At 35.3% G+C, this 24,981-nt stretch overlaps 2 protein-coding genes and 1 pseudogene across 4 annotated transcripts in view; 1 reads left to right on the top strand and 2 right to left on the bottom strand.

The window, feature by feature from the left end:
• LOC135695019 (DNA repair endonuclease XPF) overlaps positions 1-19,250 on the top strand; it is a 39,586-nt gene extending 20,336 nt beyond the window's left edge. For 2 of the 3 annotated variants that reach the window (XM_065213953.2, XM_065213956.2), the window contains 11 exons: positions 11,805-11,879; positions 12,191-12,253; positions 14,112-14,249; positions 14,687-14,773; positions 15,166-15,251; positions 15,972-16,059; positions 17,022-17,102; positions 17,984-18,043; positions 18,370-18,465; positions 18,744-18,787; positions 19,112-19,250. In XM_065213953.2, coding sequence (XP_065070025.2) covers positions 11,805-11,879; positions 12,191-12,253; positions 14,112-14,249; positions 14,687-14,773; positions 15,166-15,251; positions 15,972-16,059; positions 17,022-17,102; positions 17,984-18,043; positions 18,370-18,465; positions 18,744-18,787; positions 19,112-19,235 — 942 coding nt within the window. In that variant the 3' untranslated portion in view covers positions 19,236-19,250. The remainder of the gene's footprint in view (positions 1-11,804; positions 11,880-12,190; positions 12,254-14,111; positions 14,250-14,686; positions 14,774-15,165; positions 15,252-15,971; positions 16,060-17,021; positions 17,103-17,983; positions 18,044-18,369; positions 18,466-18,743; positions 18,788-19,111) is intronic. The other variant, XM_065213955.2, reaches the window with a different exon arrangement.
• Positions 3,804-8,368, bottom strand: LOC135695026 (uncharacterized). The gene has a single exon (XM_065213964.2). The coding sequence runs from the start codon at positions 8,011-8,013 to the stop codon at positions 6,610-6,612; it is 1,404 nt and encodes a 467-aa protein (XP_065070036.1). The 5' UTR covers positions 8,014-8,368; the 3' UTR covers positions 3,804-6,609.
• Positions 19,251-22,687: 3,437 nt separating the features above from the next.
• Positions 22,688-23,665, bottom strand: LOC135695031 (retinol dehydrogenase 12 pseudogene; annotated as a pseudogene).
• Between the last annotated feature and the right edge of the window lie 1,316 nt (positions 23,666-24,981).

Below are 24,981 nucleotides of genomic sequence, written 5' to 3' on the forward strand. Positions count from 1 at the left end.
CACTTGTCAGCAAAGCCATTCCTATTACTTCCCACATCATTTCTTCCAAAAACAAACCATTAACGAACCCCGAGTTACATTCTTTTTATTTTTGTCAGTGTGTTTGTTTTTGTCAGTTTTTTCTTTACACTTGATTTTTTATTCCCGTCATTTAAACTCGGGGTAGACAGTTGCAAACTATCAATGTAGCAAAGAGGCTATACGATTATATGATTGAAATAATAATGACGATTATGTTGACTGTGTTGATGGAAGCGTTGACAGCAATTATCATTTTTCAACATTGATACTTACATTGATACCATTACTTCAGACAAGTTACCGTCAGTATTGTCATGTTGTAGGAGTTGCGGATGACATCATAACAAACCCCCGGCTCCATGCTTTCGGAGGAATACCTGTTCCTTTATCCTTAGACTTGCAAGATGTGTCGTACATTTGATATAAAGCAAATGACACAGTAGAGCAGGTGGATTCAAGATTTCCTTTTTGGCCGATATTCAAACTATCTTGAAATGAAACGGCTTGCGACTATCTTATCTTGTGAAGTTATAGAGTAACAAGGCTTAGTATCTTTATGCACTGGTAAACAAACGGATCAACACCCTTTCGTTTCAGATCTGTTTCCTTGTAACGTTTCTCTATAACGTTATCTTGTGAAGTTATAGAGTAACCAGGATCAGTATCTTTATGCACTGGTAAAAAAATGGATCAACACCCTTTCGATTCACATCTGTTTCCCTGTAACGTTTCTCTAAAACGTTATCTTGTGAAGTTATAGAGTAACCAGGCTCAGTATCTTTATGCACTGGTAAACAAATGGATCAACACCCTTTCGATTCAGATCTGTTTCCCTGTAACGTTTCCCTGTAACGTTATCTTGTGAAGTTATAGAGTAACCAGGTTCAGTATCTTTATGCACTGGTAAACAAATGGATCAACACCCTTTCGATTCATATCTGTTTCTCTGTAACGTTTCTCTATAACGTTATCTTCTTAAGTTATAGAGTAACCAGGCTCACGATCTTTATGCACTGGTAAACAAATGGATCAACACCCTTTCGTTTCAGATCTGTTTCCTTGTAACGTTTCTCTAAAACGTTATCTTGTGAAGTTATAGAGTAACCAGGCTCACGAACTTTATGCACTGGTAAACAAATGGATCAACACCCTTTCGATTCACATCTGTTTCCCTGTAACGTTTCTCTATAACGTTATCTTGTGAAATAATAGAGTAACCAGGCTCAGTGTCTTTATTCACTTCTAAACAAATTGATCAGCTACCTTTAGATTCACATCTGTTTCCTTGTAACGTTCTCAGTTTGTCATTCCAAACATGATTCTTGAGCTTTGTGAATGTCACTCATAGTTTGAATTTCACACATAATAATCGTCGATTAGAAATGGCGCCTTCAGATGCCCAAAAAAATTAGGATATAATGGCACTGATCACCCACCAAGAAATGCTCAATAATCTTTCTTTTAGAGAAAGATTGAATGAAAATGATTCCTTTCCACAATTTGGCATCTATCTTCTGTTTAACTGATGTAGGTAAACAGAAAGAAACTCGAAGTTCTATTGCATTTGTTAATAAGTTTCGTGTTTGTGTTGCTTAAAAGTAGCTCTGTGGTAGAAGCAGAAGCTTTTAGAACTTGATTAACAAAAAAGATTAAGAAAACCTGAATGCTAATCCCGAGCTTAGTTTTTTTAGAAAATTGAGTGTTGCTTAAAAGCCAACTCCCATAACATTTTGTTACATTGCATTTTGTGGATGAGATGAACGTCGATTTGTAGGCCGATTGTCGAGCTATTTCAGCCTTCCTTTCAATGAATTCATGTCGTTTTTGTCTAGTTTTACTTCCAGAAAACCTTGGTTTCTTTCTAGTTCGAAGTCTGCTATTGTTTCTGTCTTTACACTGTGTTTTATGATGCCTATATCCCTCATATTAACTTAATTTTTTCATATTTATTAGGAAATGACGTTTTTGTCAAATTCGTTTCCTTTCGGAAACACTTTCCCTAAATTTCGGGTGCTATAATTTATTCATTCATCATCTATTGTATTAGATTAGCTTCTTCGAAACGATTAAGTAAAATGTTTGGAAACTAGATATAAACCTGACTGGATTTGAGCCATTATAGGAAGCGATGTGCACTTCCAGCAAAATGCTTTGAAACACGCCTATTATCTGACGCCCTTTCTGTTTAATTTGCAAATGTCAACAAATTTAATAAAATTATTTATGAAAATTTTATCTTGCGTTTAGAACCATTTTGTTTGAGTGCGTAATGATGCTAACTAGCTGCTTTCAGAGTACCTGTTGTCATTAGCAGGTTACAGCCGTAATCAGTTTGTGTGATTCTCATCCTGAAAGCATTGCTACTCAAATACGTGGGCGTAATGCTGCATCGCGTACAAGTAGTTTCTAGGAAATGAGTTGACCTTTTCAACTACTAGGGACACTGGCGCTAATACTCAATGTCATATCCAGAAATTTCCTCTCCCCAAGATCTACGATGATAGGAAGTATATATTTTCTTGAGATTCACCTCAATAGCAACATCGTTTTAGGAGGAAATGGAGAGGAGGCGGAAGTATTGGGGAAAATAGTACGAAAAGATTACGAAGTTGTTGGCTGTTCCAAAACTCGTTTGTCAAGCATTGTGATTCTTTGAAAATATATCGGAATTTTGCATGAATTTTTGTTCCTTATTAATTTGTATGTACTTCCTTATTAGATACAGATCGATAGAGTTTTGTCTTTGAACTGATATCGTATTTCGCAAATAAAATGCAAATTTCTGGATGAAGTGTGAAGTTCGAGATTCGAAAAATCGCAATAGGCGTACAGTTTTATCAATAAATTCAGTCTTGATCCTGTTAAAGACAAAAGTCTAAAAGGATTTAAAAGATTTTGTCGGATTCAATCATGTGTGATTTATTCTTTTACACGATACTCTCTTCACTTCGTGCCAAATTAGCCAGAATAATCAATTTAGACTGTATTCACTATCGTGTCCGTTTAAACGAAAGGCCAATGTGGTCGCGTATGGTACCGTATTGATTGAATAGGGTATCATTTAAAAGGGTTTCTTGAGTAGCAACTTGTTTATGCTTTGTATCTTAAAATCGCCTTTAAAATGCTAAAATTCAGTGCTGAAGCATTAATCATTTTGTTGTGATAATCAATTTTGGTTTTTTGTGCCACATGAATGTAAACAAAATTATTAGAGTTGTGAGATGTTTGGAACGGTGTTTGTGCTAAATTGATCAAATTCTGAACTTGAAATTTGCATATCGTTACCGCTTTAATCAAATTCTCTATGTTTACAATATTTTTATCATTTCCTGTGCCTTCCAAAACCCATGGAAATGTGTAGAAACAGGCTCTTGTTCTGCTGTTTGAGGCTAATTTTGTATTAGGAGAAATAACCGGAATTTAATGCATGCAGGTTGGGTTACTTGAGATGGTTTTTCTTGTGGTTTTTCAATGTAATTTTTCAGTTGGTCTTTCAATTTATAACTTTTCATCACTACAGTATTTAAATCAACATTTTTCCAAAACTCTCATAACTTGCCAAAATGGTCGTATGAATTTTTCTGTTGATTTTAAGCTGATAGAGTAGGAGGTTTTTAACAACAAAATCTCCTAGCGCAAGTGCAAATTAATCATCTTTCTTGATTTAGGAACATTTCAAATTATTTTCGTATTTGCTGTGAGAGCAAGAAGACCTGCCCTAAAATTAAAGTCTTTCAGGAATATTTCAACTTTTCTATTATAAGAATAACACCAAGCGGTTTATATGATAAACCCTTCTTAGGTTTCAAGCCATGATCACAATTGGATTATTTGGATTATCGATTAGATTATTTGGATCATTGAGTTGGATTGATTTTCTGATTGTTGAGATTGATATTATTGAATTGAATTGTTTTCAGAATGTTGAATTGGATTGTTTTTTAGATTTTTCAATTGAATTAGTTTTTTACTATCGAGTTGGATTGATTTTGAAGCAATTAGGTCGAATTGATTTTGGAGTATCGAATTTGATTGATTTTTTTTATTATTTAATTGGGAATTTTTAGCGAAGAAACGATCGGTTTGCTAAAGCAAATAATGCTTTCATTGTGAATTATCAAGATGCAAATCAAATACCTGTTCATTGATCAAATTCAAGCTCCAAGTCGTTGCTTTCAACAACGAAATTTTGGAAGAACGGCATCTGAGCATGTTACACAATTCAGTTTGCATTAAACGATTCATATTATAGATATATTATGGTTTTTGTAAAAGCCATGTTTGAAAATATTTCAAATGCAATGACACAATTACTCTTTACCATATCAGTCTTGCTGTAGCCCAGTGGCGGCTCCAGCCTGGGAAAAATGTGGGGGAGGGGGACAAAAGGTGTGTTAGGCACCAGGCCCTTTTGGACCACGTCCTTTTTTACCTTGATTGAAACATTCTTTTCCGGAGGATACAAATCTCTGAAGAAATGTCATTTAAATGTGACGATCTAGATAACGTACAAATCCCCCCCCCCCCCCCGAAGTTTTCTCATCAGGTTTGAAAGAATCTCAAGGACCGACTTTCTGAAAAAGTGGGGGGGGGGCTATTCCCCTCATTACCCCCCGTGGCTCCGCCACTGCTGTAGCCCCTCCATAGATATATCTTAACAGCACATGTCATTACAAAAACAACTGTTAATGTATCCCAATATAAGTCCCTCGAAACATTCCTATCAACAACGATATTTTTCTGTTGTTTTAGAGTTTCTTTTCATGATGATAACTTTGCCTGTCTAGTGTCTACAACCAATAGTAAGGTGTCTGGTTTTCGTTTTTATCTGATGCCTTGTTTAGTTTGCAGTATTTTTATTGTGCCGGACCAATTATCCCTCGGCAATATTGAAAGAATACCAGATGGGGACCGTAATAGACTTGGAAGGGGCTGCAAAAATGCCTTTTTATGGCGAGCTCCAAATGCTATTTTCCAGCCATTTTCTTTTTTTTATCAAATGATGCTTCTAATCAAGTGTTACGATTGTGTTTTGATGTAAAATCCCACGACAGGCAAGACAAGAATTGCTTTGTAAATAACAATGCAGTTCAAAGATGCCAAACATGCTGTTACCTTAAAATTAACGGCGATTTGTTCTTTATGCATAGGTTATAACCACGTGCTTCTTTTCATACACAAGGGTGCAAGGCCATTTATACAACCATTGCTTGAGCAAGCTATCAAAAGGTTACACATTTGTTTAAAGAGATTTGCCAGTTATGTACTTATAAATTTGTTATTTATACACATATTAAGTTTTTTATACATAAACGCTAAAAACGCAAAAGTTTATTCTAGTTATTATCAACTTTTCTAGATGTTTTATGAATCCACTATGCACAAGCAGTTACAATTCATAAAATCCGTAAAAAGCAAATGCTACTAAGAAGAAGTGCACATTGCTCAATTTGTATTTTCCGGGTTTTCTCTTAACTTTTTTACATTAAAATGTCCGATAAATTTTTCCAGTTCATCAAAAATTTGAGGATGGGGGGCTATGTTAACCCCTTTCAAATGCGAATGCTACTAAGGACAAGTGCACATTGCTCAATGTGTATTTTCTGGGTTTCCGGGCTATGGTAACCCTCTCAATGGTTTTCGTCACTGTTGATCATCAGGGTTGTGGCTATAAGGGCCATGGCTATTGGGACCGTGACCACTGGGGCCATGGCTATTGGGACCGTGACCACTGGGGCCATGGCTATTGGGACCGTGACCACTGGGGCCGTCGCTATTGGGACCGTGACCACTGGGGCCGTCGCTATTTGGCCCGTCATTATGGAGAACATCGTTGACAAATCTTCAACTTTGTTGGGAAATAAGGATTTTCTGTAGCTTTCTTGTCAAAAGAGAGCCGGACAGCCCGCTTGAGCACAACAGTTAGCGACGGCCCGTTAGTCATAGCAATCCGTACTTTTAGGCCACAGTTACAATCTACTGGTTGAACTAGCAAAAGTCCAATCCGTTAATAGTTGTGCAGTGATTGGTAGATAAACGTCGATTTTCAAATCCATGCACCTTTAGTTTGTATGCACCTAAAGCTCTGTATTTCAAACTTATTTCCATATTGATTCGTATTATATCAAAAAAGATACTTCATAAATTTGTATATTGGAAAACATTGATTGGTGTCCAAGCTAAAAGATCTCGGTGGAATAGTTGTTATACTTCAATGCTGTTGATATACTTTTAGCAACCCTTTTAATGTGTTTAATACTTAATTACTATCTAAAACAACGTTTGAGTGAGTTGTTTAACGTTGAATGCTTGTGTGAACCCCGCCTAAAGTGGAAGGAAATACAAATATGAACCAAAATGTTGATACTAATCGAAGCGCAAGTGAATTCTTCTTTAATTATTTTGCTCTTGATGGTTAATTTTTGAGGTTTAACCAATATCTGTTGTGTTTGCAGTACGAACGGTGCCAATTTTTTGCCCGCATGTTACAACTACTTTATCAAAATTCTATCCCCTGTGCTACACGTTAAAAAAATCACTTGTGTGTCTATGAACTATTAAAAAAGTTGTGACTAAACTGAATTTATTTCAAGCGGAAACCCCAGACGTTCCTGTCAATCCACATAACCTATTCAGAAGTTCTCGATTCCTTCGTTTCTCATATTCTTTGATTTGTTCCATTTTTCTCCCTTCTTCTTCGAGGTCCCTGATGTAACGTTTCGCGACTTTCAGAATAGTTATCTTAGCCGCTTTTTTGTCGTTTTCCAGTTCGGGGATGCTCTCTCGAAGCTTCTGAAAACGTGAGTGCATCTCTCCTCTTCTCTTTCGTTCTACGTCATTGTGAAGAACGCGTCCATCTTTTAAGGCCTTCTTGGCGTCTTTGGTCGCCTGTTGCCTCTTACTAGCCCTCGCCTCCCGTCTACCATGACTTATTGAAGCGGCATTACGATTTGATGAACTACCAGCAGCCAACTGGTAGCCAAAGCCACCTGCTACTGCACTCTCTCCTTGAATTACGGGGCAGAGGCCAGGCTGAGTAAACATCTGACTATTAAGATGTCTACTATCAACACCGCTAGTCAGAACATCAATACCATTGTGATTATGTAGCAAGTTTAAATCAGTAAGATTGTCTGACGTAGTGCCATTCTTAATTATACCAATATTGTTGTTATTGTTATTATTATTATTATTATTAGGCTCAAATAGATTACTACTACCACCCGCTTTGATAATCATGTTGTCCTGCTGCATGCAACTGAAAAAGTTGTTACTCTCTGTTTCGTCATTATGGCTACAATCAGAAACTGAGCCGTCACTTACTGGCGGGAAGGGAAACATGGTCAGCTCTTCTTGGTGAATCGTGCTCTGAATCGAATCAACAAGAGCTGGCGTGTAACACGGCGGAAGGTAGATCCCGAGCTCACACTTGTCTTCATTCTGACACTTTACAACAACGGGCGTTTTAGTAGAGATCAGATTCGGAGCCTTTGGACTGAGAAGTGTAACCTCTCCTCTATTCGCCAGCCCTACTTCTTTGAGGAAATTTTCAGAGAATAAACTCGTAGGGCATTTAGGCGAAAATAATGTCACTTTGCTGTGCGGTGATTTGAGACCTAGCTCCATTAAAAAGGAATCCGACAAGCCTTTTTCAGGTCCGGTCAGTAAATCCTCCGCGCCATTGGCTTGAAATATCATGTCTAAACTTTCCAACTCGGAATAATTTTTTGAAATAGGACTTGCATTAAAAAGTATGCAGGAATTTGTTCCATAAGGAATCTTTAACTTTCCGCTGTCGGAAAAACTCTCCAGCCCGTTACTCCATTTTGTAGAAGCCGGAGACTGGCGAGGCGACAAAACGAATTTGTACATATGCTCAACGTCTTTAGGTGTTCCGAGATCGAACATATCTTCTCCGAAATCTTGAACTACTATCTCTGGTGGCTTTTTTTCCTGTGGGTGTCTCTTCATCCTTGCTGGTGAATGAACCATATTGAATTTCGCTGCCTTTTACTGTCTGTTTTATCACAGAACCTTGCCATACGCTGCTTTCATCTTGATCAATGTTCAAGCAGGAGCCAGTTCAGCGTAAATTTCCGTAACGACCCGTGTTGTTTATCTTCTCAAGCCTAATTTCAACCATACATGTACGGCAAATATTGCTAGCAGGTCCTGTGTTATGTACTTCGGCGTAAATTCTTCTTTAGCGCTGGACGTAGTTGCATTTTAATTATTGTTTAATTATTAATGAGCATTGCCAAGGACGGGGATTCTGCCGATTTTTCTTCAATTCAACCACAAGTAATTGGGCAAAGCAATGTAAATGCCGTAGAAATCTGTCACCTTATCATCATTTTTAATACAGAAATATAACCACATATCCCATTGATGGAATTAAATAGCTCTGAGCAAAGCACGACCATCAGTATAACCGATTATAATTATAGTCACTACCACCAGCAGCACCGTTATTTTCATCAATATCAATATCAATATTATCATTATTATTATCAATGATTATCATCAATTTCAGTGTCAAGATGAAGCTCATTATTATCATGATCAGTGATCATCATCGATATCAGAATCATTTCAATCAATCATTATCATCAATCTCAATATCAACACAATCATAATAATAATCAATGATCAACATCATAATCGCCAATATCAATATCAAAATTATGATCATCTTAATCAACCTAATCATTAAAATCAATAACAAAATCATCATCAATCGACATTATCATGATATTAATGTCAATATCAGTTTAACAATATCAATGCCAACAGCACCATCATAATCAAACATAATCAATTAAAACCATCCACATGGACATTTTTATCATCATAATCATCAATATTATTATAATCATCAATTTTAATGTCAAGATCATAGGAATCATAATCAAGATGATCACCATAGTCACCTTAGCCAATCAACAGTATCAGTGATTTCATAATCAATATCATTAGAACCGAAGGGCAATTCACTCTTGCAAATAACAAATTAGATGTCCTCCAAAACAGAACGCTTTTTAGAGATTTGCAGATAAAACAACAGGAGTTTTTCCGAATGTGAACGAAATTTCTAAAGAGTGAGTTGCCCCTCGATTAGAACCATAAACATCACTTTCAACACTGATATTTTCATTGTTGCTGTAAACCTCAATAACTTTATAGAATGTAAGTTGACGAGGTAAAATGAGCTTCTTACTTCAAGTCCTGTGCATGTAAACTACAATCGCCGCCAAAAGTCTTGGAACACTAACGTGAGTTTTCAAAAGCAAATTCAGTCACCCCCTTCTCTCCCCCTAAGAACAATGTTGATCTACTATAGAAAAAAGAAAAGGGTTATGTAGTACGCTTTGTATTGTGGTTTGTTTGATATTTTTCTGTACTTTCAACATTGTTTCGGGGGAGGGGGAGGGGGTGGAGTAGCAGTATTCGGGAAAACAAATGAAAAATGGAAAAGCACAACAATGTTGGGTGTTCCAAGTAATATTGGCAATTATTTTTTTACCAGTAATTAAGCGTTTTTAGAGCCTGGTATTAGTTTTGCCATTAAACTTAGTTAGTGAGAAGAACACACGACAAAAGAACATAGTTTTGTATAGTATGCTAGCCTGGCTTGGAACCCTGGAGCTATTTTTCTAAGCAATGTAATGCGGCTCACAAAGCATAAGACAGATGCTTGTTAGAACTGAAAACGATGTATCGGATAGAAGAACCTGAGCCTCGTAACATTGGAAGTGGATTGAAGATTAGGTTTTATCATTTTCTTTTCTTTTTTCATGGTATCATTAAACATGTTTCTCGCAAGTATAGCCAAGAATATGGACACCTCTTTTTTAGTTCTTTTACAAAAGTTGAATTTTTACAAAAAATAAGGTGCTACTCTCTTCATAATTATATATGATCATTGTTTTAAATGGAGCACACTAAATTTTTTGTCAATGACGTGTTTTCTCTTTTTGTCAGTACGCTCTGTGTGCTGTTTTTGTAGACATTATTCAGGGGCTAAGCTTAAGAAGTAGGATGGTATTCAAAGAAACTTCACTACAAATTTATTTTGCTGACCCCATTGTTTCTATCCTATTCTTGTACTAGACTTCCATTTTAGATTTAATTTTCTCTGAACTAATTTTCCTTCTTTTCTCCATCCTTGTTAATTTTGAACACTTCCATTCAAATACGTTTTTCTCCTCCATTTTTAGTTCTTGTGCTTTCCCTTGAGTTGAGATACCAGATTTTCTTTTGATATATTTCCGAATTCAATGTTTTACGTCACCAGTGCATCTGTTTGTCAAACAGTGGCCTATTTGACCTTTTTTTGAGAAGGCTGGGATTATTAACCGATTTAAATCTGAATGAGCAATGGAAAAAAACTTGAATTGTGTCAATGAAAAGAATAGATTTTACCCGTTTTTTTGTTGACCAGCAATTAATTGGCCGCAGATTCAGTAGCTGACAAGTTGAATAGAGGTTATCTTTTTGTTTTTAATCCTCGCATGACCTCTTGAATGATAACAGGACAGTCTGAAGGCTGCACAAAAGCAGCAGTAATTATGCTTGGGCTGTTTTATATTTGAACGATCTTGTTACACCTGTTCTCAGTTCTCAGTTTTTAAGGTATCTGTACCAAATCTTTGCCAGGTATCAATTGCATAGCGTAGACTACAATTAATTTTCTTCATATATGATAGAGAGAATTGCCGCAGGCAATGGTCAAATATTTGCTCATTCTTGATAATCGGATTCACAACAATTGAAATGGCAATAACCCACACATAAAAAATATAGTTCTTATCCAAAAGTGATTGTGCCCTTGCCTCAGGCCTATTGCATATAGCAACTATCATTTATCAAGTTTTTGAAGATGCGAAGGAGTTATCTACTATCCAGGGAGCTGTCACAAAACGTTCACGTAATTTTATTCTATCTTTGTATCAACCAGTTTTGTTAGTAGTTGGAAAAATGGTTTTTATAAAAACAGCGCAAGTGGTTATATGATATACCCTCAGTCATCTCGGTAACAGCTGCCACTACAATGGCGCAGAGACATATACACACATGTAAACCAACCGTAAATAAAATTTGATTGGGAAATCATTGCTCATTACCAAGGATACAGATTGAATTTGTTTCTTCTTGACCATCGTAATGTTCGTTGTCATGTTGGTCTTAGTAGTCAAAATCCCCATCTTGGTTCCTTTTAGTGCGGTCTGAAATTCATTTCTGCCCAGTCTCTCCATAAAATACGACTATACTCTGGATACAATTTCTCTTAGATGAAATACCCAGCATTTTAGATGTATCCCACTTTATATACTTGGTCAAAGTTGACATGGGCTCGATTACAGTGATTCCTACAAAAAAGAGCCTACTTTCTCCGAATTCAGGCTTTTTAAGATCTTTAAAGGTTTTCAAGGGTGTATGTGTAAATTGCTGAATTTCCATCAATGATCTTGGTCATCGTTGCTTGGTAACTGTGGTAGTTTCTTGTTACAAAATTTAGTGTTCAAGGGACAATGTCCTATTAGATGAAGGCCTTAAAATTTTTTAAAGCTGAAATAGGGGCTGAAATACTAGGTGCGTAACCAAAAAAAGGTTGGCCTATATTTGCTTGAATTCTTAGAACTTTCTTTGCAAGAATGCACTATACTGCTTTTGTAATGCTTCTGTTCTTCTTTGATTATGTGGTAAGCTGTAGTTAAATGATATTGCCAATTCATTCCACTTTTTTAGTATGCTTGATTTACAGAGAAATATTTCCATGTTAGGTTTACGCGACATCAAGGCCTGGAGTTCAGCTGCGAGTCTATTTCATTATTTACTCTGACTCTGTGGAGGAGCAGGTACGTCATCCAGTTGCCTTCTTCTTATCAGTATTCTTCTATAATATTCTTAAACCCATCAGCCTATGCTTGTCGAGTAGTGTTATGCCAAACACCGCCTTCTTCTTGTCTTACTGTCAGTTAAAACTGTCATACGTAAAGAAGATCGTCCAAAAAGCAGTTTGTCGTATGTTATTGTGTTTCAAGAGCCAACAGAATCACTCTGAAAACCCACTTGTCCATTCAGTTCAGTGCTATAAATAGTGATTAAGAGCTTCAAGGCTCTAAAGCTGGATATACTGCACAGATTTTTATGTACATTTTTATCATAGCGTTACCTTACAACTCTACGAGAAGAAAAAGAGGCTTTTGAAATGCTGATTAAACAAAAAGCTGTAAGTTGATTTCTTTCTAGCATTTTTCAATCTCTTGATATTTTAGACATAATGTAAACGTTCACTTAATTTTTTTGGTCGTTTTTTGTGGTAATACATCTTAGTATTAGTATTATCAAGTAACAAAGTTTAAAGGGTATCAAGTAACATAGTTTTAAGGTTTAAATGCAGGCAGTAATGTGTTTTCAGAACTCGTATCTCCAAATTTTATGAACGGTTTTGACAAGTGTGTTGCTTATGAACGAGCTGCTGCTACAAAAGTACGTCTATACCCCAGGCTTTGAAAGTTTGCCTGCAAGAATATATTTAAATCTAGTGTCTCGTTGTTCTCTCTCTGTTCTTTTTTCAATCCATACCTTTTTAAAATGATAAGAATATTGCTCTGATTTGGCAGCTGCAAATTATGACTTGTTCACAACCATGTAGACAATTGTACTGCTAGGCTTACCCTATCACCCGAGTCAGCAATCACTAGCTTTTAAAACCAATAGATCACAGCTTTGGTAACCGTGCTAGCTTTTGTAATATACACGGGAAAGTTCTTGCAGCAGGATGACCCTTGCTTCTTCTAAACATGCCCGTAATGATATGTGATGTCAAATGCAAAACATTCACAACTGGCAAAAAGCTGGCAAGTAGAGTGGGAAGCAACAGCAGTACGCTATTGCTAAGCTCAACCGCACAGCCGCTTCAAATCGTCGCTCTTTTTAAGCTCGTAATTATAGCTGTGTGTTACCTGTTTGAGAGGTGTTATTGCACACCAAAACAAGGTTCGGAAGTTTCCTTCAGAAGATGAGATTTAGCAAAATTAGGGATACAAAGACCTGCTTTTAAGCTGTACTCGAAGGTTTTTAACTGGTATTAACGAAGCTGTACTACTAAGGTGCATAGACGATCTGATCAGAAATAACAAGAGCGGTTGAGATGAATATCAAGCCTAATTCAATTTTTTTAAACTTCCCTGTATCTGTCATATTCATATCTACTAAAGCAAAATTTATTTTTTGAATTTGCAATGAGATATTTTGATTTAGTGGAGATAAAATTAGACGTAGAAGTAATGTAAGACATTAAATGCTACGAAACCCCTCACTTTCTCTGATAGAATGAAATACCTTGCAAAAATCATCTTAAGATTTTCTTTTTGAAGATACAGTCGTGTTAATAAAGGATCTCTCTCTCTCTCTCTCTTTCTCTCCCTCCCCCCCCCCCCCTCCCCCCTCTCTCTCTCTCTCTCTCTCTCTCTCTGTGTCAGTGCAACTAATTTTGATGGTTGTTCCTACATTTTAGGTAAAATTTCTGCTCTTTTCTATTCATTGTATCTGAAAAACTCTTTCGGTGGATTTAAGGTTTACGATTTTTTTATAAATGTGTATATACTTCAGTTTAAGCTGAACACTCAGCTCCAAAGCTGTTCGTCTTCGAAGACAAATTTGCAATGGTTTTTCTGTATGAACATTTTCTACTTTCACATAAATTAATATACCGCTTTGAACAAGTGTCTTGCTACTTCGAAGAAATCTTTCTCTTCGTGTGAATGAATGATGAAGGCGTATGCCGAAGAGGTGTCAGGTTCTGTAAACCTGACTGTAAGTCTGATAAAAAGCTGTGCTCATATCAGTTTGATTCATTGAAGTTTGAAAATGAAATTTTTAATCATTTTTAAAGGGCAGCCATACACCATAAAAACAATTGAGAAGAACGTAGCAAAACCCTAGCTTCTTTATAATATCATAACTTCTTCTATATTGTGCAAGATTTTTTATCAGAAAGATGCTGGATAAGGTTTGCAGGCCCCCTCCCCCTATCTGTTTCCCACCACGCCACTGCTATGCTCTTTTCACGATGTATTTTACAGGCTATGGTTGTTCCGGAAGAGCGGGACGGAAAATCTGATATCGCCAGTGAACTTCTTCGAGATTCCTCTAAAGCTGCTGATGCAGTCAGTTCCAGGAAAGCAGGCGGAAGAAAGGATGACAAACCACTGCAAAGAAAAGTGGGTTTTTAGTATTTCTGGATTTATAGTTTTGCATTTTACTGTATTTCTTTGGGCCAATCTACGAAGTATCACCTTTCTATTATTATAACCTCCTATCCTTTTCATCGTGGCATTTAAAAAAATAAGTATTTCAGTATGTTATGTGTTGACAGAAAGATCTTGTTATCTCTCTTGGACCCTTCATCTAGGTAATAGGTTAAGGGTCACCGAATGGTCAAGAGCAAGGAACAAATCAAACAAGCCGATTTTTCTCTCACGTGACTTTCGATCCGCATCTGGAGAGTGTGAACGAAAAATGCTTTAGTGTGATATGTCTCCTTTTATCCATCCTATCTTCAAGTGTTTTAAGAATTGTAGAATTGTAACAGTATTTGGTAAAACTTTTTCTCAGTATCATATTTTACATCATCATCAATCTTTGTTCTTGCTTATAGATAATTGTCGATATGCGCGAATTTCGAAGCGAACTTCCCTCTTTGATTCATAAGCGAGGGATTGACATAGAACCAGTAACTCTTGAGGTGACACTTCATTTTCATAAGAATCTTTTTAATATTTGTTTATATTCCTTGCTCTGATTCATAATCTGCGACGATGACGACTCTAAAAATGTAAGTTCACAAAAAGTCTTTGTATGATTCGAAATACCTCGATATGTGTAAATTCATAGTTTTTTGCAAATAGCTGACAATAATTCTTTTGTATATTATAACTACCTTGTCACATAAAAATTCTGTTTCTAGCTTATTGTAATGTCATTTTGCCACTATGTCAGGTAAAAAACAGACATTTTTAGACAGACTATTGAAATAGAAAAAGGTTTTAATTAATCATGCCATTGATTGGTTTAATCAGTTTGAATCCATTTGATTCACTGCTCGATTAATCAGAATTGTTCTCTTGTCATACTTAGGTTGGTGACTATATACTGTCACCAGACATGTGCGTTGAAAGGAAAAGTCTTTCTGATCTAATTGGCTCCTTGAACAGTGGAAGACTGTAAGCTTTACAAATATAACATCGTATTATTTATCTTTATCTCGTATTATTGAATGGATTCACGATTTCATTGACTCTGCTCATAGGTACTTGATAATGAATTCGTAGTATCCCTGAACACTTAATTCCCTCTCACAAAGTTCCACTCGCTCTCATCTGTATGTGTCAAACTCTGCAACAGAATAGCAATAACTTAGCGATATCTGAATTGTTATGAGAAGAGGACGGGAATGGCAAATTTTTCTTTCAAGGCACCTTTTTACCATCTCGTCTGCCACAATGACATTTTTCGTGTTGTCGTATGTCAGAAAACTTTTGCTGGAGTTAGAAAATACCCTGGAAAGCATTTTCCTCCCGAAATGCCAAAGATCCTGCTCCATTTTTTAGTCTCCAAAAACTTTTTTTGCTATTTTGACATTAAACTCTTCAAAAGATACTCACGACCTGGTAGTTCATGCTAAGGAAGACATACTTTATTAATGCACGTTGATTTAAAGCTATAGATATCATTTGTATTGAATATATCTTGAGAAACAACCATATCTTATATGTTTTGACGTAGGTCTATCAAAAACATCAAAATTTTACTAGTACTTATCTCAAATGGTTGCAAATCTATTTCTGTGTTATAAACACTTGTAGATATTTTTCATCGCCTTTATTTTCAAGTCAGACATCTTATCTCATTAACTGAGCTGAACAAAAAACTTTTTTTTACAGATATAATCAAGCATTAGCAATGACTCGTTTTTACAACCGACCTATATTGCTTATTGAATTTGATCAAAACAAGTCATTTTCCTTACAGGTGAGGCATTTAAAAATGTTTTTGTTGACTCTTGCTCTCTTTGAAATCGTTATTATGAGCTTCGATGTTTTGCTTTACATGCAAAACTTACGGTATAAATATGTAACCAGAAAAAATGTTATGATTCTCTCATATTATTCTGAAAGGTTGATCACACTGCCTAGCTCTTTAAGGAAAATGTAGACAAAACTAGTTGTCTTGGTAATGTATACTTAAGTCTTGTCAGGAAAAGTGAATCGTAGAAAATTAGAATCTGTGACGTTTTTTAAACCAAAGCTATTGCTAATCCCTTTTTTTGCTAATCTTTGGTATTTTCCCCATTTGAGAGCTTCTATTAGCATGCATTATCGATTCTGACCGTCGTAGCTGTAATTTATTTCTTGGTAGATTTGGGATACTTCTCCTTTTGTCCTTTAAAGGCAGGGTTCCGCTAACGAAAGTAATAGAACGCTACCCGCTTGTTCCACTGATTCTGTACCGTTTAATATCCACATCTTTGCTAAAACTGCATTTATTGTACATTAAACACCTTAACTTACATTATTGAAGAAATGAGTCTTTCAGCTAAAGCAACTGAACTGCAAGTGAACGACTCTTGCATTCAGATCCGCACATCCACCTTCATAGTGTGAAAAAAATTGTTTATTACAGTCATCTCTAAAGGCAACATAGCTTGTGCCTATAACTGTTATTTTGCCTGAAGATCACATTGAAGTATCAACTTAAATCGTTGTCATAGTTGCAAAATATACGCAGTCCTTTGAAGAATTAAACAGTACGCTTAGGGTATTAATAAATGCCTACTTTCTCAAACCATTACATGTTATGTTAAATCGTTTTTATTTTATAATGCCTTATGCATTGTGAACCAAGCAATTTTTTAAATCTTGGCAGAATTGATAACATTTGAAAACGTAGGCCGTTCTTGCCATGTACCCATGACCATTAAATTAATTTCTCAGTCCAAATCATCGTTGGGAAACGAATTATCAATACAAAATGTGACATCAAAACTCGCTTTACTCACTCTGCATTTCCCAAAGGTTAGTAAATCATGAATATTTCTTGAAGAAATAAAAGTTATCTAGCATAATGTTCCTTTCTGTAATAGGCCAATCAGAAAAACGCAAGCACAAGACCGGTATAGTTGACCAATCAGTGCCGCGAGCCTAAAGAGAAATTACCAATGGAGTCCAAGAGAATGGTTACCAATCAGTGCGTTTTTCTGATTGGCCTATTTCGATCCACAACTGGGTATATATTTTTCCATCGTGTTTTTTTCGGAACCTATTCTGACGTTTTATGCTCTGAGGAGTGTCAGACGAAAAAGCTTTTAGTATGTTGTAAAATGTTTGCTTTTTTCAAAGCCATAGACAAAAGAATCTTACACTTTAAAATTTCAAATATTTGATTTCCATTTTGATTCATTGCCAATCACCATTGCCAATAATGTTTTTTTATGTTTTTGTCAGAGGCATACTGAAGTCTATTTTAAATTTTTTTACTTTTATTCACATGACCTGAGAAAGCACTTAATATAAATCTTTGACTCACAAATCTATGAAAGTTTTAAATATCAGGGCAAAATTAGTTGTGTAAAATTTTACCAACTTATGAAGTTGGCAGCAGCTTTGTCACACAGTGAAAAAGCAAAATGCAAATACTCTACTGAGGGAAATTGAATATATTCAAAAATAATTTTGTGAGTTCTAATAGAAAATAATTAACTGTCATATGTATATGCTACATGATGTTATAATAATGTTCATATTATGGAAACTGAATGCTGTTATGATTTTCAAGAGAGGATGCTTATACATGCATATTCTAGCTTTGAATATATTTTTTAGACAATTCAGATATAATTCATCATAAGCAAATCCACTAAGATTTTAATAGAAATTCGTATTTTTTACTGATTCAGCTAAGAATTATTTGGACACAAAGCCCGTATGCAACAGCAGAGATATTTGAAGACTTAAAGGTAGCTTTCGTTTACTGATATCAATGCATGTTGATATTCAATTGACTATTTTTATTTATAGAACGATTGTCTGTCAGTCATTTAGCATTATTCAGGAATCATTAAAATACAAAATTAATTCCAGAGAACTTTCTTTAGCAATAATTGAATTCCATGACATGTCCTTCCAAACAAAATTGTCCGCAAAATGAAAATAGATTGCAAGATGCATGTGCAAGATCAAATTGGCAATATTGAAAGAAATAACATTGATTTATATCTAATTTGACAAAGCTTGCTTATAAGCATTTTAAGTCTTTGCTTATAAGTATTTTTTTGATTTATAGTCAAATTATCCTGATCCCGATAGTGAAACAGCAATGGCTCTTGGTTTGGATTCAGATGAGGTTGCTTCAAATTTGAAATACAATATTAGATCTCAGGTAAGCATACAATTACATGGCCTTCCAGTTTTATTTTGGAAATATAAGTTACTTTTCCTTCTGCTTTATTCTCTTGAAGCACTGGATTACACTTAAACACAGCATCTCTTTCTTGGAGTTAAAAGTCTTAATTTTGTTTTTCATTTATGTCTCAATACAATATTGCAATCAAATTGGCTTTTTAATGTCACTTAGCAATAACTGTGAATACATTGCAATGTTGGCATAAAATGTTTGTTGGTATTATATACAACCCTGTTTTTAAATTTGTATCCTAGGATTTTCTTTGCAAAATGTCAGGTATAAATTCCAAGAACTACAGGTAAGTGTTATATATTATGTAGACATATAGCTTGATTTTATGGTAAAAAATATTACTTAGAAACATTCTTAAAAAAACAGTCAATTTCTGGGTTTTTCTTTCTCTCCTCGTGTTTTGTTTCCAAAGCCCTGATTATGTGATACTCTCACCAGAGAGAAAAAATAGCAACCCTGGCAGTTATTTTTATTGTATTTGAACCAACCGTGTATACAGATATTTCTAAATTTTTATTTAAATCTTTAGACCCTTTTGTGGACTGTAAAGTTTGTGATTGACTAAAATGAAGCGTATCTTAGATTTTAATATGATTATATATTTTGCTAGGTTGATACTCAATAAAGTGAAAGACATTACAGAACTTGTTAGCCTAGAGGAGGAAACATTAGCTGCAATTCTAGGAAATTCACAAAATGCCAAACTTTTATATGACTTCATTCATAAAGAGTAGGAAAAAAATATTCAGAATGAAATATGTAATATAAATATTTGTAGTACTATGAAGTTGGCATGATTTTTAAGACATCTGTCTGTCTATTTTAATAGGTTTGTGTAGGAAGAAATTGATTGCCATTTTTCTTTTTTCTTGCCTTTGAAATAATTTTGCTTGGAATATAGATAGGTAACACCAAATATTGCTCAAAATGTTGTGACTGTAAGCAAAATTGTATTTTAAATGGGACCTAATTGAGCAGTTTTGCTTCTTTGTGTTTAAATTTTATATGATTGTCAATGGCAGTGGTCTAAGCCAAGTTACAGCGAGTTATTTGTAAGTGAACCAAGAACAAAACATTTTCTATTTTATATTCTTACTCTAAATATACAACATTGAAATTTACAAAAGCATTGTTTTATAATTATTACTATTGTAAAATGCAATATACAGGCAAGTTACAACTCAGAAACATTTTCTGGAAGGCAATGAGTTTATGTCAGTCCAACATCTATCCTGCATTTGTTATGTCAGCACAACATCTGGCCTTTGAAAAGGTCTGACCAGTCTTGTTCACATTTTCAGCAACAGGTCTTTCATTTTGTTAAATACCTAGGAAATCAGTTGGAATGTTAACTTTTGTTATAATGCCTTAAAATTCCTCATGATTTTCAGCACAAGCATGAATTTTCAATACTCAGTGCAAAAGCAGCATGTGTCTAGTCAAACAAAGCATTGCATCTTCCAAAGTGCTATTGCATTTCATGTAAATAAAACTGTTTGGGTAGCATGATTGGATCATTTAAATGATAATAGCCAATAAAATAAGGTTATTTTTTTCATTTAATTGATTGCTGTATGAAAAGCTTATTCGGATAAAAGTTTAGACAATATCTTTTTGGTTTTTTCCATTGATGCAGCAAGTGGGAATTGAAGGGATATATCCTCCCACTTTAAAGAAAGATTTCTTTTTCTCAGATCCCTGTGTTTCTTCAGTCACATTGGGTGTGTATTAACTACCATGTGAGATTCCATTGAATTCTTGGGTTTATTTATTTGATTCAACCCAATAACACCTCTTCTATCTGCCCAAATTTATCAAGAACTGTTTTCTGCAGAGATAGGGCCTTCCCCTTTGTTATCATTTTGCCCACTTTTTCAACATCAATTTACAGAGACTTGCAAAGTCACAAGGTTTCAACCTTTTGATCGGCAACTACCAAGATTGGCATTCAGGAGTTGTAAACTCTAGAGAGCTAGCAACCCTGCTTTGTTACTTCATTCTCTTTTTAAACTGAGTCCTTTTTATAATTAAGCATCTTTATGTATTTTGTATAAAGGCTACTGTTTCATCCTTACCAATTGCTCAGTTATCAGAAAAGACTTTGTGATTACCATCTGCTCTTTGTTGTCACTGTACCTCCAAATATGCATTGCTGTGCCTGCAAAAGTGGTTATTTTTTAATTGGGCTGAACCAATTTCTTCTACTCTCTTGCATTTCTACTTGCATTTCTGCACCAACACATCTTGTGCAGAAGATTGAAATAACATACCTAATGAATATTCAATAATACAAATTATTTTATAATTACGATACTTAGAAATCAAAGATAATTGCAGAAAAATAAGTACAGACGTTTGTCACTTTATGATTGTCTCTTTATACCAATGATTAGATTTATTTACCTAGGGTGAGCTAAATCATTTTAGTTATTAATTTATTTGCTTTGAAAAAAAATGAGATGAAAACGTCAAGGTTGTGTTAATTACCTCTGAGAGAGTTGCAGTATCTTCCATTTTCATCGCCCGTGAAGAACAACCCTTCTGTAAAAGATATTTCATCGGCACGATCTAAATTAACAAACAAGTCGCCAGTTAGAGGCAAATATATCGTGTCCCCCTCTTTTGATTGTTTGAAGACACCAGTTTGGTAAACACCGCTGTCTCTTACAAAATGAAGAAATCGTCTTTTATTTTCAGTTATGCTTGCTATTGCAAAACTATCATGGTCGTTTTCATCTGTAATCCGTTGCCGTTTGCGACAGTTGTGGCCTCGGTTAAACATGTTTTGTCCCATTTCAGCACTATTTTTTTCAAAGAGTGGACACTTTAAGATATTTTCCTGTACTTCCATATTCAAGTTATGTAATAGTGGACTTTTATCGATTTTTCTCATGAATTCTGCACAAGAATTAAACTCATTTGGTTTCCAAAGGCCAAAGACGAGATCCTTTTGCGATTTTATTTCCAGCTTTTATATTCCGCAAACGTACAATTGCGAACTTATTATTTGCTAGCAAATTCTTGAAAAGATAACTTGCTAGTGAAGTTAAAATCGTTTGTTCCTATTAAAATACTGCCACCATGAACAATCAATCTTCTCACGTGTCGTATGTTGTTGTCTCTTAATTTTCCCGCCAAATACCAACGTGCCTTCGCAGCAAACACCTTTTATGCCCCGCAATCGCAGTGAATTTTCCCCTCTATTTTGTGAGAGTCCAAGCGAAAAATCATATCGGTAAAAAGTGGTGTAATGATTGGGAAATGGAGAGCTTGTGCTAAGAAACAAACCTAATCTACTCACTTACTCAGAGGTCAGAAATAAACACATCCCTCGTCTACTTATTTAAAAAAATTTTAAGACATCCTTGCATCTTATTCTAGTTCATCAGTTTTATTAATTTAAATTTATCAACTAGAATTATGTTATTTATGAATGTCCTTTCAATCTCTTTCTAACAATGCTTCCACTTCAGAAAAGGACACCTTTAAGAGATGAATTCAGATGATTTCAAGGCAGGCTACAGAAATTGAAACACTACAGAAATTGTCAAGGTAGTTTATATTGATACCACATTAAATGTAAACTTTATAACCTTTTTTAGCTTGGCCTTTTTTACCTAATATCATCAATTTTAAGAATTGCATGCTAATTCTAAGAAGGCAAACAAACTGCTTGCCTGCTAAAGGGAAATCAAACCCCTGTCTTGAAAATATTGCAGTAAAAATTTTTTTCTTATAGTCAATAACTTTGCTATTTCTTTATACAGTTGAGATTATACAGAAAACTATGAACAATCACAAAAGCTGGATGTAAAATTTATCAATTACAATGACATCCACATAAAATTATTTGTTAAATGCAATTATTATTGGTCAGATGGGACCACCATTTTTGTTCAAAGATTTCAAACAGCAAGAAAAAAATTAATATTGCAATGATGATGAACAGAGTACAAACATTTTTCTCCTAAAAGCAGAAAATATCTGTTAGTCATAAATCTGAAATGTTCATGGATCATATTGGCCTTAAAAGTGCTTCTGACTCACCCCCAAAACACTGATTGCTAGCAATAGAAAGTGGATTTAATCAAAAATGCATTCATTTATAAGAGTTTCTAATTGAATACTGGTCTTTCCAAGTCAACCACATATCATGTTTACCAAAGAAAAGGTGAATAGTTGTGGCTCATTCTAATTTTGTAGCTTCCATGCTGTATTTCCATAGTTTGTCTGTGAATTTCTTGTCATCTGCAATTGGAGACAAGGGTGTGATTTCACAATCTGCAAAGTAGCTACCAGAATACTTCTCTATACCCTCTGAAACAGCCAAGCATATGGTTGTCTGTGCACCTTCTTTAGAGGTTTTAAAGAATATCATTCTCAAAGGCTTGATTATCTCCCAAAGTTTTTTAAGATAAGGATGATCATAAAAAAAGTAACGAGTTATTTCTGTTGCAATAACCCCAGGATGAAGTGAATATGCAGTGACATTTTTGGCAGAGTAACGCCTGCTGAGTTCTTTAGCATGCACAATGTTAGCAAGCTTTGATATCTCATATGCAGTACTACGAATATATGACGTTTCATTGTGAAGATTGTCTAAATCCTTGGGAGATGCCCACATGTAGACCAGGGAGGATACATTTATTATTCTGCTAGGTGCAGACTTTTTCAGCAAGTCCAGAAGTAGTTCTGTCAGTAGGAAATGCCCAAGATGATTAACTTGGAAGTGCCTTTCGTAACCATCTTCAGTCCTTTGTAGTCCACCAGAACCAGCAAAATAAATGCCAGCATTGTTTATCAAGACATCCAATCTTGATTCTGTTTCAAGGATTCGTTTAGCAAATGCACGTACTGACTTGAAAGATGCTAAATCTAGCATTTGCAGATACACCTCTTCACTTCCACTTTCTCTTTTAATCTCTAAAACAGCCTTCTCGCCCCTCTCCCTGCTACGACAGGCAATGATGACCTTTGCACCTCTTGCTGCCAAGTCAATTGCAGTTTCTTTGCCTATTCCTGTATTGCCTCCAGTCACTATGACAGTTTTGCCATCGAGTCGCGCCTCACTCTTGCATACACCACCACTGAAGTACTGATCGGCGAAATACATCGCTATGGCAGCTATTAATATTATCACAGATGTTTTCAATAAACCCGCCATCGTTGTTGTTTAGTTGTCCTCACGCGGAAGTAGTCGAGCGTCTCGTACTGAAAAGGAGATTAGCTTCATGCTTTCAGATACTTTTTGAGGTCTTTTAGTCTTTCTCAGGGTTTTTTCAGATTCAGTGGCGTAGCGCACGATGTGTACCTTTAAGTACAAAACTAAGGGCCCCCAAACGTTTGGGCCTGGAAGGGGCCTCAGAGAAATTTCTCGAAAAACGGACTTTTGGATGGAAGCACATGTTTCTAGCAAGTATTCAAAGCGTCATCAAAATGAGCGTATGAATGGGCATGATTTGTGATTGTGAGCAACCATGAAATAATGATGTAAGTTATGGCATCTCAATTAGGTTTCTTTTTAATGCACATCTATATCCGTCAAGGGCGGATCCAGACATTCGCAACATTCACACTGGCGAACGTCAGATTCGGTGGTACAAAAATTAAAAATGGCTTTGAAAAAAACAAACATTTGAGCTAAACTAAAAACAAACTAAAAAACAAAGTAAAGCTTTTCGTCTGACACTATTCAGAGTTTAAAACGTCAGAACATAGGTCGAAAACTCTACGCTAGGAAATATATATACCCAGTTGTTGATTGAAATAGGCCAATCAGAAACACGAGCACATGACTGTAAAGGTTGACGTTGACCAATCAGTGCCGCTTGCCTATTGAAGATGTTGCCAATGGAGTCCTAAGGTGAAAACGAACTACTTCTGTCTATACAAAAGCGGGTTTTCGTGTTTTTGTAGATAGATTCCAAAACTGCTTTGCCAATAATCTGGAACATGTCGCTATTATATTTTTTGCACAATAAGGGTTGTCAGTGACGAAAATTTGCTTGACTCCTACTACAGCGTAAATTTTTTCTGATGAATTGCCTCGCATAAACGTGAAACTGCGCGTATGACTTACAACACAGAACATACAATTCAACTTAAGCCATAAAACTGGTGCATTCGAATGTTTTTGTCATCTCAATCTTCTTTACTGCTGGTGCTTTCACATTTTTATAGAAAGTTGATACGTATTAAAAAGACTTTCTATATAGCAAGTATGTATTCAATATAGCAAGATAAAATAAAGAAATTAATCTTGAACTTAGATAAAAGAGATAGAGTAGGTTTAATTACTCAGGGTGGTAAAGAAATTAGTTTTCGCTAAAGCAATTTTTTTTGTGGAATCTTCAACAAATTTGATCAGGTATTAATTTTGCGGATGTACCGAATACTGCACAGGAAATTATAAAAAATCTCCCGATTTTCAATATTCTTAGGTTGGAACGTCTGTCATTTTAGAATCTTTGTTTACAGGTA

The sequence above is a fragment of the Rhopilema esculentum genome, chromosome 8 (assembly GCF_057945365.1).
Source record: "Rhopilema esculentum isolate cy_ngs chromosome 8, ASM5794536v1, whole genome shotgun sequence".
In the NCBI taxonomy this organism is placed as follows: Eukaryota; Metazoa; Cnidaria; class Scyphozoa; order Rhizostomeae; family Rhizostomatidae; genus Rhopilema; species Rhopilema esculentum.